Source organism: Centruroides vittatus, unplaced genomic scaffold (genome assembly GCF_030686945.1).
Source record: "Centruroides vittatus isolate TY-2023 unplaced genomic scaffold, ASM3068694v2 contig_370, whole genome shotgun sequence".
NCBI classification, from domain to species: Eukaryota; Metazoa; Arthropoda; class Arachnida; order Scorpiones; family Buthidae; genus Centruroides; species Centruroides vittatus.
In genome coordinates this window covers 1618706-1638538 of record NW_027122193.1, presented here as the reverse complement: position 1 = coordinate 1638538, position 19833 = coordinate 1618706, and the positions used below count along the sequence as shown (strand labels likewise).

At 29.4% G+C, this 19833-nt stretch overlaps 1 protein-coding gene across 1 annotated transcript in view; it reads left to right on the top strand.

Annotated features, from left to right (window-relative positions):
• Positions 1 to 630: 630 nt before the first annotated feature.
• The window catches only part of LOC136975295 (tetratricopeptide repeat protein 28-like), a 91246-nt gene continuing 72043 nt past the window's right edge, over positions 631 to 19833 (top strand). Inside the window, exon 1 of the mRNA XM_067270337.1 lies at positions 631 to 1033. Within this exon, the coding sequence (XP_067126438.1) occupies positions 1001 to 1033 (33 nt within the window). The 5' untranslated portion in view covers positions 631 to 1000. The remainder of the gene's footprint in view (positions 1034 to 19833) is intronic.

Genomic DNA, 19833 nt, shown 5'->3' with positions numbered 1-19833 from the left:
ATTATTTGAAAATAGAATTATGAGATGAGTTATAATTAGTAAATGGCATCGTAATACTTAAATACATTATTAATTGGAAATTTTATATAAAAGTATGCTTATTATACATTTAAAATGTATTATAATATTAAAAAATTACCTTTATATTTTGTTTGAAAGTCATGTGACTTTTTTGAATAGCATTGAATGATCTATATAACATTTAGGCTTAGATAAAATTTGTAAAAATTCAGCTATTTTTCCATTTCTTAATTAAATAAAAAATAAAATTTATAGAAAGAAAAAAAAGTCTATAAAAAATACTTAATTTTACATTAAAATGATTTCAATTTTTACATATTAAAATAGGTAAAAATAATTAGTTAACTAGTTTACGATCCAGACGAACTGAGCTTATGAAAACTACTGACCCCTACATACATTATATATACACATATATAATTTTTTTTTTTTAAATTGTATTTTAATATTACGCCGGAAAAAATTCTTTATTTCTTCTAAAATTTTTACAAAAAAAATATTTATTTACATATAAAAATAAAATTCTATTGTTTCTGGTAAAAAAAAGAAGCATTTTTCCCATACTTTCTACCTGTTGATTCTTCCACTTTACTTACCTGTCCGCTAGGGTACGCCACATACCGCGAATTCCAATGAAAGTTTGTTGCTATTCTATTTACTTATTACTCCGCCCGTATATTTAATTAAAATAATTTCGATTTTTTACAAAATCCGTCGAATTTTCATTATGATTCGTAATTATATCGATTCAATCTATTTATTGTATAGTTATTTACGATTAGTAAAAGTTAATAAGAAGAGTTTTTGTTAGAATAAACAGCCTATCGTCTGCTCGTTCTCCATTTCCAAAATGGCGGAAGACTAATTTCTGATTTGTTTTTTTTTTTCATTCCCCGTTGACGGGTTACCCGTAGAACAGTTTATTGGATTTAAAAACGAAGAATGAAACGAAAGATAACTTCAAGGAAGAGTTCGGGAAATGGACAAGACAAAACAGAGAGATTCGGATGAGGTAAGAAACTATGGAATGTTGATGAGCAAGTTTGGGAATTTATTGAAATGGAGAAGCTTCGTTTGACTTTAAACTTCTCTTGATATTGCCTTTAAGAATGTAATTAAGTATCTACATATATATCGAGTTAGATACTTTCGTACATAAAGATTCTAAAACATGATCTAGGAATGTTTTCGTATACAAGCTGATATCTGATAGATAAATACAGATCAAAAAATATTTTATTACTTATTACGGCCATTTAAAAAGTTAATTATTATTATTTTTTTAATATACAACTGAATCAAGTATATAATTTATGATTATTTTATGTTTGATTGCATATTTTAATCATAGTTAAGTTTTCCCTTTTTTTTTTAATAATGGAAACTATAAATATAATACATGTTTATAAATTTAATTAATTATTCATTTAACTTGATGTTTAATATGTTTCAAATGGAATGAAAGTAAATTCCTTTATTTATAAATATGTTTTAATTATCAAGTATTTTAATATAATCACTCTTACTGAGTAAAAAATTGTTGGATATACATTCAATATTATATAATATAATATATATATTTTTATAGTGTTGAATATGTATATTAGTGTTCTTTCTTTTTGTATCATTATTATTATTCTTTTATGATTTTTAGTATATATTAAACAGTAAAGCAGTTTTTGCAAGATAAAATTAATGTTTATATTAAATTATTGAATATTTATATAAAGATATACACATAAATAGATGCTTTGTTATTTGGCCTTTAACTTAGTGTGAAACTATAATTAATATGTCAGTATAACAATCTATTATTAATACTTTCAATATTCCAATATATTGGAATGAAATTCAATAAAATAAATATTGAGTAAATTATTGTCATATAAAATATATGTATATTTTATGACAAAAATGCTGTCATCTGCATTACTTAACTAGAATTCTGGTTTCTATAATTTGAATCAATCTTTCTAAAGTCAAAATGCTTTATAAGATTTTATGAATTTTTTAGAAATTTCTATTTTTTTACTATTTGCTTCTTTGGGAATGATTCTGCCATTTTTTCGTGAAAGTTTTTATATTAAAAATAATGTTAAGATACATATGTCAAATAACTGGAAAATTTAAATATTAATCAAGTGATTTGTTTGTTGTTATATATAATTTATTTTTTAAGTTAATAAATTGATTTTGAAAGAAACATATATACTCAATTTCATCTCTAATTATGTTAATGTAGTATATACAGTATATAGACTATAATATTTTTTGGATAATAAAAAATGTAAAATAAATGTTTATTTTTGCATTAAAATATTTTTAATGTACTTCTGTACAGCATGAAATATTTTGACAGCTATTTTAAAACTATATTAAAAATATTCAACAAGTTTTAACATTGATTATATAGAAATGAAATATTGATGTGGATAATTGTATTTGAATGCAATTTTTTAAATTATTACATTTCATTTTTGAATAAATTAGAATAAGTACAAAAACTGAAAAACCTTTGTTTTTTTTTTTTTTTGATATTATTAGAAATTAATTAAGTAAAAAATTTCTTTATATTTATATATTTCTGACTAATTTTCAAGATCAATTTTGTTGCATATCAAAACATTGTAATTTTAAAACAACTTTTAATAATCTAATTATTATTAACCAATAATCAAATGTAATAAATTTCTAATTAGTTATTGGCTCCCTACTATTTATTTGATTGATTATCAAAGCTTTTTATAACTAAACTCGTAATAAATTTAATGGGCTGGAGATAAAAAAATTTTATTTAAAATTACAATAGAATCTTTTCAATAAATTTTTAATATTGAAATTGTCAGTCCCATATTGTTCGAGACAATATTAAATATGTAAAAAGAACTTATTTTGTTGTATCAATTATAAAAAGTTTATTACAACATAAAATAAAACTTATTTATTCAAATACTGTATAATCACATTTACAATTTCATGCTCCAATTTAAAACACTAGTTACCTCAATATTTATTTTACTTTTTGTTATAGACATGAATATAATAATAGAAAATATTCAGATAAAATAAGTATTTTCTGGTGTTAAAAATCAAATGCTAACGATATTATACAATTTTTATTAAATAGTGGAGTTGAGAGAGAGAGTTTAGTTTTACTTTGTAATTTCAAAATTCTAATATAAAAAGTTACTATATTCTTTAATGAAATTAGGTTAATGTAACTTATTATTTTTGGGTATGTTGGAGAAACAACTACACTTCCATCTAGAGTGAAATAAATGCAAAATATTTATATTTGTTATGTAAATAGTACATATTAATTATTTATCAAATTTATTATTCTGGTGAAATAATTTGAATTATTAGCTATATATTTAAAATGAATTTAGAACTTACATTTCATCTGGATTGATTATTTATAAAAAGTATTCTTTAATATTGCAATTGCATAATTATTCTAATTTGTTAGTAATTATAAGTCAATTTAATTTAGGTGCTAGTGTTTTGTGTTTTGTTGACATTTTCTATCTTCAATAATTACTGTATTTAATCTAATAAACAGTGCAGTTGCAAGATGAAAAAAGTTAGAGACAGCACTCTCCAATAGTAAGCACACTGTCTATTGAAGGAAGATAAGACTTCTGTAAACTGAAAAATTTCAGTCCATTTAAAGTTATCACTCTTACTGCATATTGAAATAGTGTGTGAGGGCATTAGCTGTTGTGTTATTGCTCAAATAATAATTAAGTGAAGAAAGTTACTTGGGAGCAATTATTAATGGAATAAATCCAGTAAGTTGTTCTTAATTCCCAAAGAATAGAAATAATATTCACTCTAATAGTAAGCACTCTGTAATAAATAGTATTGTTGAAAGCTGAAAAAAAAAATTATAGCCAACACACTGTTTATTAGAATAAACACAGTATTTCTTGTATAAAAATTTATTCATAATTAATTTGTTTCATGTCTATTTGAGATATTAAAAATATTGATATTAACAACTAAGCTCAAACTTCTATACTAATGAAATCATTTAATGTCAGATTATAGCTAAGAATAATTCAATGTTAAATGATTTATTAGCCAACAGTAATCTGTCCAGCATAAATATATTTAAGCACTTGTTTTTGTTTTACCTAATCAGAATATAGTAGAACCTTGCCAATCCAAACTAATTGTGATTCAAAACTGTTCAGATTAGCAAGTGTTTTAGATAATTAAAAAAAAAATTTTTTTTTTGATGTACTGGGTGATTTTAAATAAAGTATTCCTATTGAATGCTGTCTAGATTAGGAATTGCATTACTGGTAAACTGTTTACCAGTAATCAGTTAAAAAATGCACCAGTAAATATATCAGTAATTTTATAGTTTTTACCAGTAAATTTGGTAAAAATAGGTAGCTATATAATAAGTTTTTGAAGTCAATATTTATTTGTGTACACTTTCATTTATATTATTATTATATTATTTTTTATATTAAAGAGAAAAGTGTCAACTTTATTTAAATTGTAAAGGTAATTTACATCATTTATCTTAAAAATTATTATTTCACAGTCCTTTACAGTTTTTAGTGTCATATTACAGCACTGTTACCTGAACAATTTGGCAATTTATTTCTTAATCTATAATGTCTAGAATTCAGTACAGATTTTAGTTGACAAAAACGAATAATTTATTTGAATGTGAGTTCTCACACTGACTACTTTTTAATCACAGCAACTAAAAAAGTACAGCCTGCTCTATTTTTCAGGCAATGAAACATTTGCATTTTAAAATAGGGAAAATATAGTTCAGGACCGAACACTACACCAACAGATACTAGAAGTGGCCCATCTTATATGTTACAATTCTATTTTTACATTTGACGGTACTGTTTACTGGCAGAAGAGAGGAGTACTGATGGGTAGCCCAGTGTCCGGAGACCTTTGTGAAACGGTCATCAGGCAGCTCGAATGCAAGGTCCTCCCACCTTTCCTCCCTAACATCCTGGTCTATAAAAAATACATCAATGTCATTTTCATCATGTGGAGGGAAGTTGACATGGTGTCTTTCGTGCAAGCCATCAACAACAACCCTTTTGGTTTGATGGTAGGAATGGAGCAGACTAGCACAAAGGAGGTCAATTTTCTTGATGTTGGCATTAGAATAGAAGGATCCAACATCCACACATCAGTATACCATAAACTGTCTGCTACTTCTACGTACATACCAGTTGATTTGTGCAACCCATTCTCATACAAGGCAGCAGCTTTTAACGCTCTAGTCAGAAGGGTGTTTTCACATTCATCAACCAAGCAAGCCCTAACAACTGAGTTAGCAACCAAACACAGGTACCCAACTCTGACGCACCGTTTAGTCGAGCGATACCAATGCTTGAAGCACGCCTCCACCGTGAATGATAATGCCGACTTAGAGCCTGGCAGTTTGACACGTGTTCCCATCACATTTAACCCATATCTTAAAGCGGCTCATACACAGATAGCCAACAAGCATTGGATACGGGTATTATACAGGAGATGTCCCATGATTTTCGATATCCTACGAAATGAAAAAGACCCTCTGGATTGCACCAGACTCCCTGGTATCTATTCTATCCTGATTAGAGACGACAGGTGGGCAAGGACTTATTATACATTGGTTCTACCAAGCGTTTCTTAAATACCTGTATCAGGGAACACCGAGCGGATATCTAGCATGGGCGGCTTACTACTGCCCTTGCTATGTATGCATCCGATCCCGACGTCGAGGCCCAGTTTGATAAAGCTGCAGTCATCGTCAACACACTCCACCAAGACCATCTTAAGTGGCTAGAAACCATAGCCGTCTATAAAGCCGGCCAGGTAGCCACGTGTGTCAACTGAAAGGAGGAGCTGAGTCTGTCGCTGGCCTGGCAGTCTCTATTAGATGCCGACCTGTAGCTACCTCCATCAGCACACGACCGCGCATGTAAGGCAAGACTAGAGGTTTTGATCCCGGGATCAAAACCTCTCGACCACTTTTTAGTTCCGAAATTTTCGGGATTAAGTTTTCCTGATTCCGAGATTTTCAGAATTGACATCATTTCAAAAAAGTTGCAAAATAGACTGCATGAAGCAAAATGTTCAGTGCCAGTGCTCTTAAAATGATAGGCAAGCAATTCTGTTAATATAAAACTTCTTGTATTTTGAACTAAAATGATATGCAAGCAGTTTTCTCTGGGTTACCTGGTAATATAGGCCTACTTCATTTTTGTATTTTTGAATTTTCGCAGGTGCCAATCGATTTTCTGGCACAGTCGAAAGCACTTTTGGTTTGCTATAGAGTTCTAATATAACCCTTCAAAAATTCTAATAAGTCATTCAATGGAGGCATATTATCACCCTTAAGTGAGTGCTTCCACCAGCCTCTGGTTGTTGCAGCATATATGTGCAACAAATTGAGAAGCAGACTTGGTGATGAGACACTGGATGCGTTGTTATTTCTCAGATCATATTTTCACAATTCAAATTAGAATATTCCTATTAGATTAGTTTTTTTTACATTTAAGAAAAATGTGACTGATTAATATTATTTTGAAATACTTTTTGCTAAGAAACTTTACTACCTACTTACTAGGTTGTTACATGAAAGTCATCTATTTAGTTGATGTTAAGAGAGATTTTTGTGAATTTTCAACGTTTATTTGCATAATTTGTTACATAAAGGTTTTTTTCAATTTATGTAAGTTTAAAGAGATCTCACTGATGCTTGAAAAAGAATAACTTTAACATGAAGACAGAGTCAGACTAACCAGACTTAAAATCACTCAAAGTCTGATTAGTTAGAGTTATTACATTAGCTTGGTGTATACCGTAAAATACATTGATTTTAGTCTAAATTTCGATTTGTTGATTAAAGAGCTGATTTCTGTAAGATTTTCTTACTTTTGTATTTATATTCACTACTAGGTGTATTAAGAGATACAAGGCTTTTTTACATCTTTATTTCTGGTTCTTCCATATGCCGATATGCATTTCGGGCTTAGGCCCTTCTTCTGTCGACTGTACAATAAAACACATTATAAGTTTCTTATATTAAAATTTTTTTATCATAACGAGGTATGACATACCATGACATGTGAGATTTCTTCCAGGTGGTATTGATACATGGACACTTCATTTAAAGTTGCGTATTTACAGTTAAAATATCATTACAGTTTAAAATATAAAATCACTATTGTTGTGAGCTTCATGTTTAATATCGTACATCTTCCGGTAAATATAAGAAACTTATATTTACTGGAATATAAGAAACTTATAATGTGTTTTATTGTACAGCCGACAGAAAAGGGGCCTAAGTCCGAAACGCGTATCGGCATATGGAAGAACCAGAAATAAAGATGTAAAAAAGCCTTGTATCTCTTAATACACCTAGTAGTGAATATAAATACAAATAAAGAGAATACACAGTCTCGGAATACAAATTTTCTTATTTTTATTAACCCTCAATACCGAAATAATCCCGGGATCAGAAATAAGGGCCAGGATCGAATTCCCTAGGTGAGACTGACTTCATCGAAATGACATTCGATCCCATTGAATTCCATATGCTCCGTTCAGAAGCATTCCTAAGCTATACAAATAAACAACGATGAAACCCGATAATATAAGTAACAACACACCCAACAGCTGTAAGTGAACAGTTTAAATTTAGTAACGCATCTCTTGCACAAACTACTAATTAGAATAATTTAATTTAGAATAAACTGGAAGAAAAGAGTCGGCCCAAAGCGGGACTCGAACCCGCAACTCCCGCATACCGTGCGGATGCGTTGCCAGTTACGCTACCTAGACCTTCGTTCCGATCTCTTCCAGCATATATGAGCCACAACTGGGGACACATCCGCGCCCACGGCCTGCAACCTCCACACAGGCAACTCAGTCGGCCAACACAGGCCATGACCAGGCAAAGATATACAAATAAACAACAACGAAATCCAATAATATAAGTAACAACACATCCAACAGCCATAAGTGAACGGGTTAAATGGGTTGTTGTTTATTTGTATATCTTTGCCTGGTCGGGGCTTGTGTTGGCCGACTGAGTTGCCTGTGTGCAGGTTGCAGGCCGTGGGTGCGGATGCGTCTCCAGTCGTGGCTCATATATGCTGGAAGAGATCGGAACGAAGGTCCGGGTAGCGTAACTGGCAACGCATCCGCACGGTATGCGGGAGTTGCGGGTTCGAGTCCCGCTTCGGGCCGACTCTTTTCTTCCAGTTTATTCTAAATTAAATTATTCTAATTAGTAGTTTGTGCAAGAGATGGCGCTACTAAATTTAACCCGTTCACTTACGGCTGTTGGGTGTGTTGTTATTCCTAAGCTAGTTGACCTGAGGAAGAACTGTGAGATAGTTCGAAAACGTTTGTCACCTGCTGTATATCTTATACACGTTATGTGCCGGTAACGAGTTTAAGGAAGTGTAGATTTTACTCTGGTGCTGAAGTTGGAGTCAGTTCTGTATTTGACTTTAGTTTTGTTCATCTATGAGTTGTCAACCACACAATCCTTAGTATGCTAAATTTTGGAGTCAAAATTTAAAAATTACTAGTAGTATACAAGTAACATTTTGAAAATTTATCATTTTATTGGTAAGTCTATAAATTTTCTGTCCCTTGATCTTGATTTAGCAATCTAAATGCAATTAAATTTGCATTGGTAACATTTCAGTACATGCAAAAAGAATTCCATAGAAAAAAATTAGTACCAAAACTCACCACACTCTGGCACTGCAAGCAGTGAACATTTTTATTTTTATAAGACTCATGCTGTACAGCAATGCAGAAGATATAGCTTAATATGGTCTCCCATTCTGAAGGCAATAAACTGTGTTAAATGGCTGACATAATTGATGCTTTGATTTACTGTGATATGTTGCAAATTTAGCAGTCTTGAAAAAGTATCCTCAATAAACCAAACTTTTTGTCTCCCCCAACCAAAAATCACAAGCTGGATCTTAATCCAGCTCATTTTTCATTGTTTGCAGTGCCAAAAGTGCTAGCGTTGTGTTTTGGTATTTTTTTTAAATGGAAACATCACCATCCTAAATTTTGTTGCATTTAGTATGTTAAATATCTCTTGATAGTATTGAATAGAGGTACTGTACTTAAAAAATGCCAAGTGATGTTTATAGTATGTTGAAAAACTCTCCATTATCAGGATGACTGACACCAGTCAGTTTTTTGAAAACCAAAACACTTCACATATTCAGGCATTTTCAATCTCTTTCCAAGAGTAAGTGTATGACCATATAAGAAGGAAGAGATAGAAAATAAAGGCCAGTTTCCTATTTCCATAACAAATTTGCTAGGTCCAAAATGTCAGATGATTCTTGCCCCAGAATTTGTAAAATATCAAAACACTTTATAAAGCTATAAATGTCAGTACTGGACTGACTAAAAATATCTGGTTACAAAAGATAAAATATTAAATAATATGCTAACCATTTTTAATCTCTGCACACAAAGCTAGAACTAATTTAAAATCGTAGGCACAAAAAACCTTTCACACTCTGTTTCTAGCAAACAAATTAATGAGCACAAACGTTTTAGGCCGTTTTAAAAGGCCTTCTTCAGGTGCACTGAGGATGGTTGGAAAGTCGGATAGCCAATGTTTACGTGACGTCATTGTTTATGAGGGGTTTCCTCTTACAAGTGACGTCTTAGCAGAGAAGGTTTAAACGAAATTGACCTTGGAAAATATTTTAAGATTAGCCAAGATGCGTGAACTATTGTCGAAGATATGCGAATCGTGAGAGGCGGAAAAAAGGAAATAGAAAGAAAAAGGAAAAAGAAACCTGATAAATTTAGAAACTGCACGAGAGAACGAAACGGACAAGGAGAGGGTGGACCGGCCTATTTAATTAAGGGGGTTATCGAGGAGTGACCGCCAGGCAGGGGAAAGCGAATCTGCATCCCTGCTGTTAATGCAGTTTCCTTTGAGGGATTCAGTAAAGATTTCTATAGCTTCGATTGTTCTAAGTTTGCTAGAGTCAAGAATAGGAACGGTAATCCTAGCATCTTCCCATTCGGCCGTTATACTGGGTTCGCTTGCGTACTGGGCTAGGGTGGAATTAAATTTTTTGTTGCGCGCGTCGTACCTATGCTCAGCTATCCTTTTGGTAAGCGATCTGTTGGTTGAGCCTATGTAGGTTAATTTATTGCTTGGCTTAACTCTATTGTCCACCAGCGGAACAGAGTAGACCCCTGGAATCCTGGCTTCGCTGCATTTATCCTTGTTATTTGTTAGAAGCTTATAAATCGAAGGGCTGCGCTTGTACGTAAGACCAACTTTGGCTTTTTTGGATAAGATTTTATACGCTTGGCTCAACCTAGGGTCGAAATCAACAACAACTTGCTTACTTCGCAGGTTACGAGGACTGGAACTAACGGCTTTGTTAACAACGCGATCATGTATTCTCTGGGCCAGCACATCTATAAATTTACCGTTGTAACCGTGGGCTACGGCGATGCGTTTGATGTGCTGGATTTCACGAAACGCGTCATTAGTGTTAGAGCAATGGGTATAGGCCCTATGGATCAGGGCCCGGTAGGCGGAAATTTTATAGGTAAAGGGGTTGTTCGAGGCTGAGGGGATGAAGAAAGGTAGAAGATTAGGCTTATGGAATACACTAGTGGTTATACAATCGCGGTCTAGGAAAATACTGAGGTCAAGGAAATGGGCCAACCTATCATCCTGCTGATCAAGCTTTAACTTAAGCCCAAACGGATTGTTATTAACAGTCTGCAGCAGCTTACCAACGTCCGGTTTGGATCTCCAGATAATAAGAATATCATCAACATACCACGTGTAGAGTACAATGTCTGCATTGAAGGTTTGTAGGACTTCGCTATCTAATTTTCTAACCACTAACTCACAGAGGTCTCCAGACAGGGGGCTACCCATTGGAACCCCTCTTCTTTGAAGGTAGATTCGCTGGTTGAAGGTGAAAAAGGAGTTGTAGCATACTAGGTGGGCCAGCTCCAAAATCTGCTTGTGGTGCTTAGGTCCGGGCGGAACGGCTTGGAAGAGGAAGTCTCTAAGGGCACAGAAGCACGGCTCCAATTTAATGGACGGATACATAGCTTCATAGTCTAACACTGTGATAAATTCTTGCTCGGTTAAAGCAATGCCTTGTAATTTAGAGACGAGTTCACCCGTGTTTGAAACGGTGTAGCTTAGGATTGTATACACCATGCATTTTGGGCATCATGAGATAAGTATAGTGATACCTCGGTTTTTGTCGATAATCCATCCGAAACCAATGAAAACTAAGGTAATTATTTCCATATGAATCAATGTAAATCCAATTAATTTCTTCTGGACACTCCAAAATACATACTAAAAACACATTTTATAGAGAATAAATATTGTGTTTAATACTAAAAACAATAAGAAATTAATATAAAAGGAATATAAGAAAACTAATTTAAAAAATAAATGAACATTTAACATAGCATTTAACATGGCATTTGAAGGGCCACCAGCTCTAGAAACTTTCTTTGGTCCCAAGATGGAACTAAAAGGAAAGGAAAGATGCATGCATAGATGCACGGGGTTAATGCACACACAACATGAAACAACGCCACACTGAGCAGGAAAACACATAGGTTGCCCTATGTTTTCGCAAAATTAGCAGGTCATACTGACGAAATTCGAGGCAACCAACAAAAACCGAGACAAATTTTTCACAAAAAAAAAAATAATAAAATAAATCAATGAAAACCAAGGTATTACTGTAGTTATAAAAGCCACATTTTGTTCAGGAAGAGAGGGAAAGAAAATCAAAATTATTTTGGGGCATTGTTTGGATTAACTGGAAGTTTGGATTACCATGGTACAAATCATCACCCCCCTACTATATTTGAACATTCTGATAATTTGAACAAAAATAAGTTACTAAATTTAGAAGAAAATAATAGTATACTAATACAGTGGAATCTGGTTAAGTCTAAATCAGTTGGGGGGAAAAAAAACCCAACTGATTAGAGTTCAAAGTTAAAATTCAGAGTTCCAAGTTAAAAAGTTGAGGAATTTGAGTTAACCAGTTTGAATTAACATGTTATGCTAGATGGCTTGGGAAAGAAAATGACTGAGTAAATGTGACTTGAGTTATCCAGGTTCAAGTTAACTAGGTTTCATTGTACTAATAAAAAACATTAATAAAGCTGTTATTATTAAAAATAGTTTTTAATCCAGATTTCTGAGTGCTCTCTAATTCCTGTATGCCATTAAAATATGTATTTTATGCAAATGAGTAATCTAAGTCAAGTCACCATAACATTACAAACCACTTTTAGCATTCACCTAACATTTTCAATATCAAAAGCTACCAAATAAAAATAGTAAATTCTAAAAAGCTAAGTTAAATCTAAAGCTTAGCTGCTATTTGGAATTTTAGTTTCCACAACCTATTGTTTAAATTTTTTGAAAACTAAAAAATATTTAAAAAATCTAAACAGTGTATGAAGTTTTTTTAAAGAGAGGAACTTTTTTGGGAGCTTTAAAACTTCATTTTTTGTTATTTAGAAATACTGAATTTATCATCAATAATTGGTTAGGACATTGCCATTTACAAAATTAGTTATTGTTTAGTTACCAAAATGTTATATTCTAGAAATACTCTTAAGACTTGCTTTTTCTCTATTTCTCTTTCCCCCCCTTCCATCTTTGTCTAGACAATGAATTATCTTCTAAAAACTATTAGCTAAAGTAATTCCAAGCATTCACTTAACATAAATCTACTGAAAAATAAAAAAGTTCTAAAAAGGCACCTTAAATAAATATTTAAAATCTCAAGAGAACCTAGTTCATTAAATGTTTTAATAAAAAACAAAGCTTTGCAAGGTCGTAGGGAGGAGGAAATCTTAACTACTTGTCAATAATGAACTTTCGAAAGTTAGTAATAAAAAATTTAGTCATTTAAAAAAATATAAAGTTTGACAACTATAATCAGATCAGGAGGAAAACTAAAGAAAAACCTTTAATATTCCAATTATATATAATAATTTCAAGAACTCATTCATAGCTAACTGAATATGTCCTTTAGCTTTTATACATGTTAGTGACACCATTCTAATTTACATAAAGTGTTACAAATTCATAAAATTTTAGAATATTAATTTTTTATTCGCAAATAATTTTTAACTATAAATACTCATTTACTTATCAACTATAAATAATAGTTTTAATAAATAGTTTGTGGAATGCAAAATGAAATATTATAACATTGTTATTTTGTAAATAAATAAGCTAGAAGTGTTGATATTTAACAAAAATTTAAAACTTAAGATATCAGAAATAAGGCAAATAACATGAGAAATTAATATATATATTACAATTTTAGAATTAATACAGAATTTAAAAATAACTAAGCTTAGATGAAGAGATTCTCTTAATAAAGTATAATTTTAAATAGTTTATTCATAAATATACTTTATATTAAGCCTGTACACACACACACACACACACACACACACATATATATATATATTAGCCTTATATTATTACATTGATTAGAAAATTTCTATGAGAGAATGAAAATTTGTATTTAATTTATTTTATTTAAAATTATTATATCTAATTACATATAGATTTTATTCTCAATTTTCATTAGTAAGCAAGCATTTATTTATATATGAGAGAAATTCTTATTGGTATTATTTGCAAAATATTCTTTAGTAAGGAATTTAACTACATTTGTTGAAATGTTACAGAACTGTATACAAAAGTATTCAGATTATATATATATATATATATATATGTATAAATGCATTGATAATCTTATTGTGATTTATAAACTAGAAAAAAAAATTGTTTATTACCATGCTTTCAAAGAAGTTTTAAGAATTAAAGCAAAAGGAACAAAGTAGTACAGAATATGTTTTGTTAAATAAATTATTTCAAAATGATTTTTTTCTGTTATAGATATGTTTTTCTTTTAGCATGTTTTAATTGATAAATAAAGAATTTTAGTTTTGTGAGAAACAGAGTTTAATTCTCTGTGCATTCCTTCAAAGATTATGATTTGTTACAAGAGAAGGGACAGATAGACTAAGAGACAATAGTCTAACTTAGATAATAAATGTATATGTAATGTTTTATTTTTTAAACTATTTTCAAAACTGAATATACGATTTTAAAATATAATTTAGTGTTACACATTTTATAGAAGATTTATCAATATTTAAAAAAGTAATATGCTATGAATAATTATTATTGTTTCTAAATTTTATTATTACAATTTCATTTGAATTCAATTTCAAATACAGTAAAACTTCTTTAACTCAAAGCTCCAACGGGCAGAAAAAACTTTGAGTTACAGACAGTTCGAGTTAGAGAACAGTAGAGTAAAAATTGCCAATTCCGAATAGATTTGTATTTTTACCTTTCTTGCATTATATAAAGAAACTTTGATGTTTTTTTGTTTTGTTTTAAACAGCCTGTGTAATACTTTTCAGCAAAGTGTTCATTGTAACTAATGGAATCGAACAATTTTGCTGGTACATTTTGTTGAGATAAAGCGAGAGGACCTGTTGCTTTGGACTAGAACATTGTCTCTAAATGAGTGTTGGACAGTAGATACAACTAATTGTCTGAAAGTATCATGGAAATCCAATAATTGGGATCACTTTAAATAGAATAAATATTAAAATTTGAGTCAGGGAAGTTGAAAGTGACATAAATTAGTGTCAGGGAACCATGAGAAACTTTGACTTGAAGAAAATTTGAGTTAAGGAAATTCAAGTTGGAGACATTAAATCCCTATACTATTCTATTAAGACTATTGAGTGCTTCATTTTCTTTGAGTTAAAGAAATATTCAAGATACAGACATGAATATCTCCAAAATATTAAGAAATATTATTAAAGAATGAATTTAGAAGGACACCAGTAACATTAGTTATTTTTACTATTTTTTCTAAACTTTATAAATAATAATTAAAATAATAAAGCATTTTGAAAGTGTGATTAAATAATATGAATGTTTACTTTAAGATATAATATTAATAGTTAAAAATTGTTGTATGTAATATTAAAATTAATGCCACATGTACAGTACTGTACAATATAGGTAACCTTTATTATCTGTGACTTTCTCATTGTGATTTTTAGCTAATGCAATTTTTTTAATTGAGTTTATAAAATATATTGGGAAAAAACTTTATATTATTATTTAATATTTTAACTACTAATCACTTATATTGTATTTTAAAACAATAAAAACAAAACCAAAAAAATAATGCTCTTTATACAGTTTATATATATATATATATATATATATATATATATAATATAAAATAAAATAAAAAATTATTTGTAATTAAATGCTATGAAAGACAAAAATGAAATCCTTTGGCCAGCATTGAAGTTCAATATATTGTGATGGTTGCTAGGAGTTTAGAGGATGAGATTCTTCAAAATGCAGCCTGAAAAAATTGAAGAACTGCTTCAACAAAATGATGAATACAGATTTTTTTGTTTTCTTGAAATGTTCTTAGTGACTGTAGACAAAGAAAAATTTGAAGAATTTGTAATTGTGAGTTAAAATCAGAAAATATCCTTGTTTTATCCACACCAAATTACATTAGTTTTAGAAAAGCTAAAAACTAAGAATCAAAGATATTGTGATGCACCATAAACAATTTTAAACAGTTTTAGAATTTTTTCATTTCTTATGGTTTAACAAAACTTTTTATTATACTGTTGTATTTTGATGTAAAATTAAATTTTTTATATTATATTATAAAAAATATAATTTTTTATATTCAGTGTCATGGCTATCATTCTTCCAAACTCCTTAATGCCCATAAAATCTGTTTGGCAATCATGATTTTACCAACATGAACAAATTTTATTTTTAGCATAATCCCGCAGTTGGTGATGGATGACCATATATATAACAACTAAACATATATTAAAAATACATTTTTCTTGTAATGTTTAGAATAAAAGAAGATAATTTTACTTTAATTCCTATATCTTTAAGAATATTTAAATATGAAAATTAAATTTATCATATTTATCTATAATTGCTAAATATTTATCATCATAAGAGATGTTTATCAGATTCATAATCTAGTAACTTCTAATACATAATTTAAAAATGAACTTTTCTTTAATATAAGAGAGAATTTATTTTAAGGTGAAGACATATTTTATGTTTGTCTTTGATGATGATGTATTAGGACAAGACTTTGTTGAAAGATCTTAAATATGCTCATTTGGTTCAGCTTTTAGTTGTTTTTACTTGAATTTTTATCAGATTTTAGTCTTTGGATAATTTGAAATTTTTAAAGTCAAACATTAATTAAATACTTATTCAAATAAATTAATGCTTGCTTCTGGAAATATAGTAAGACCCCACTGAACGTGGGGATGTATTTCTAGACGACAAAGCCCTAAGCGAACCAGTGTTAAACGAGGCCATTTTAACAGAGTAAATAGAGAAAGGGGAACACATGACCACAAATAAACAAATTTTATTATAATTTTAAGTTATTTTTATATTAATTTGCATAATAATATATGTTAAATAACATAAACATATGCACACAGAAATGTAAAGTTCATATTTTGTGATGAAGGTCCTGACTTTTCTGAAATTCTTGTTTTTTGCGATAAAGTCGTGTAGTTTCATTTGTTGCTTTTTTCTTTCCTTAAGAAAATGTCGGTAGCGGAAGATTGCATCCAAAACGTCTCATTTCACTTTTGCATTCCTTTCAAAATCTGGATTTGCAACAATTTGATCAATGATTTTGGATATTGTTACCAAACTTTTACTAAGGAAATCTGTAGAGAAATTCTTTGGGTTCTTCATTTTCAGAGTCACAATTTTTCAGCTCTACATGAATTTCTTGTTCTGCCAGTTCTTGAAGGTTGTCCTTGGTAAGGTTCTCACCAGGAACCTGCAGTAACTCCTCAATATCCTGCTCGTCCACATCTCCTAGTCCTGCTGTATCGATTAGGCTCACAATTTGATCAACCTAAGAATACAGTGATAGGCTCTTCTCATTGAGAATTCTTGGATAGTTCCAGCCATAACTTCTTCCACACTTTGTTCATGCCAGTTAATTCTTGCCAAGCAAAGTTGATATTTCCTATGGCATCAATGATTTATATTTTTTCCAAAATTGCACAAAACAAACAGATTTAAGGATAGTCTGGTGCTACAGCAAATTGCCACCTATTGCTGATTGGTTCATGTTTGGGAATAATCATATTATATACGAATCAATGAAATGCTGCATTAATTTGAATCAGCATAAATTTTGAGCGTTTTTTAGGCTTCGAGCAGACTGTGTTATATTGAACCAATGTTAATCAAGGCAGTGTTAAGTGGGGTCTTACTGTATATCAATTATATAATTTATGAATGCACAGTAAAACCTCAACTTAACAGATTAATTTGGGTGAGGGGAATGTTCGTTAAAGCCAAAAGTCTGTTATATAATAAAGTAGGTTTATCGAATGTGTGTTAAAAATTGACAAATTACTTAATTTATCTGTTTTTACTTGTGTAGATAATGTACATTTGTATAATTATGATTAAGTATGTATGAGAAGTTTAATTTCACAGAAAAGTTTTCTATATATACTAGAAATTCCCACATCAAGCATGACAGAATACTTTTTATGAGAAAGTAGAGATTTCAAGAAATTCAAGAAGAGTTACTAATATTGCTACAAATTAAGTAGTTTTTACTATCTTTTGTAAAGAGCAAAAAAGCAAATTTCACCTGGAGTGGACAAAAATAGCAGTTATAGAGAATTCACATATGTGCACACAAACAAATTTAGGCCTTTATATTAAAATAATATCAAAATCTTTATAAAATTTTTTTAGTGTTTACTCAGAATGTAGTGTATATTGTCTTAAAAGGTTTTCTTGCTGTCTGCCTTTAGTAATAGACATCTTAATATTGTTTCAGTATGTAATTAAAATAATATGTTAATTTAATTACATGTAAAATGCATTTTAAAATTAACAGGATGTTAATTTTCATGTATGACATATGGACCAGAAATTTTTTTCTGTTAAATCAAGGTTTTACTGTACTGTCTTCTGTAAAATTGCCCCTTAAGCAAACTTATAATCAAAATTCTGTTTCTGTTAGTTAAAATGATAAAAATTATAATTCATTCCTGAATTCTTCTGTTTATCTAAAAATGTTCAAAAGTCAAAAAAATATCTAAATGACAATGATAAAATGTTGTTACCATTTAATATTTAATATTATCATTAATATAATATAAACCATTTAAAAGAGCTGTTTGGCAATTGTTAAATACCATAAATGAAATATAAAATATATCAAAATAGGCATAATAAAGATGCAAATAAATTTAGATACTATGAATATGCTTATTTGTTTTTGAGTACATGAAAGCAAATTAACTAAACAGAACATGAATAAGAGTTAACTTTCAATTTGTTAACCAGCAAATTGCAATAAAATATTGTAATTTAACATTTCATCAATAGTTATTATTGTTTTTACTGATAATAATCACTTCTTTGAAATATATTTGCATACAGCATACAAAAACAAAAGAAAATGGAAACTTTTCTTCTTGTAAGAAAATAGTGAACTTATCATTGTGTTGTCATAAAACAAAAAAGTACCTGTTGCTCAATAATGCTTGAGTACAAATATTTCCCTATACTTTTGAGAATTTTTTAGCTGATAAAATTTCTTTTGACACAAACAGTGAAAGTTATTTTTCATGATAATTTTATGTTAAAAGTTATTATTATGGATAAGTAAATAACAAATACTTGACTTGTTTGTTTTTTTTTCTTTGCATGAAAAAAGTTTCTGATCTTTGAGTCTTATTCTTCTGAGTGTTAATATTAGACAGATGGTGATATTGAATTGAAATTACAATAAAATATTGTAATTTGTGCATAACAAGTTGAGAAAATCTTCTTATAAGTGAATAACTAACTAACTTGATAGTTGTTGCTTCATTAAGATAACACAGTATTAATAAATAATATCTATTTTAGTTTATAAATAGTTCATGAATAAATTATAGATAGAAATTGTATAAAATAAATTTAATGCATAATGATTTGTATTAAAATGAAAATCCATAAACTATAAAATGAATATATAGGAATAAAAAAACGAACAACCACACATCGGAGTTTACTAAAGAAAACGTACCTCAGAAACCTTTAACCGATGCAAATCAAAATTTAACATTACAGTTTAATTTAAAAATCATTCCAAAGAACTATTTTTTTTGTCTAAAAAATCATTTCTAACGGTTTTTACCTGTGGAAGGGCCCAGGAGGGGTCTGAAAATGTTTGTAATGTTAAATTTTGATTTGCGTCGGTTAAAGGTTTCTGAGGTACGTTTTCTTGAATGTATAGGATCACACAAAGTTGTGAACTCTTGGAATATTGAGAAAATGAATAGGAACATTGAAAATAATTTAAAATTAGTATAATTATTTTTATTTTCAGCTTAAAATTTTTTTATAAAAATGATTGGGTTTTGAGTTCAAAACTTCTTGATTATTTTTACATTGATTTTGTTTTATTGCTTTATTCTTAAGTATAATATATAAAACTAAACATCAATTAATAGAAAAAGTTGTTATAACCAGTTTTGAATCAAGAATTTTCTGTAGGTGAATTACATGGTTATATTTTAATTAAAAACTTTGTTTAGAAATTAATTATATATATTTAAAATTGTATAAATTATTATAATACTATAAAGAATTATCTATTTTCTCTGAGGTCATTCCTTGGCAAGAAAATTATTCCTTTTATATTCTATATTATT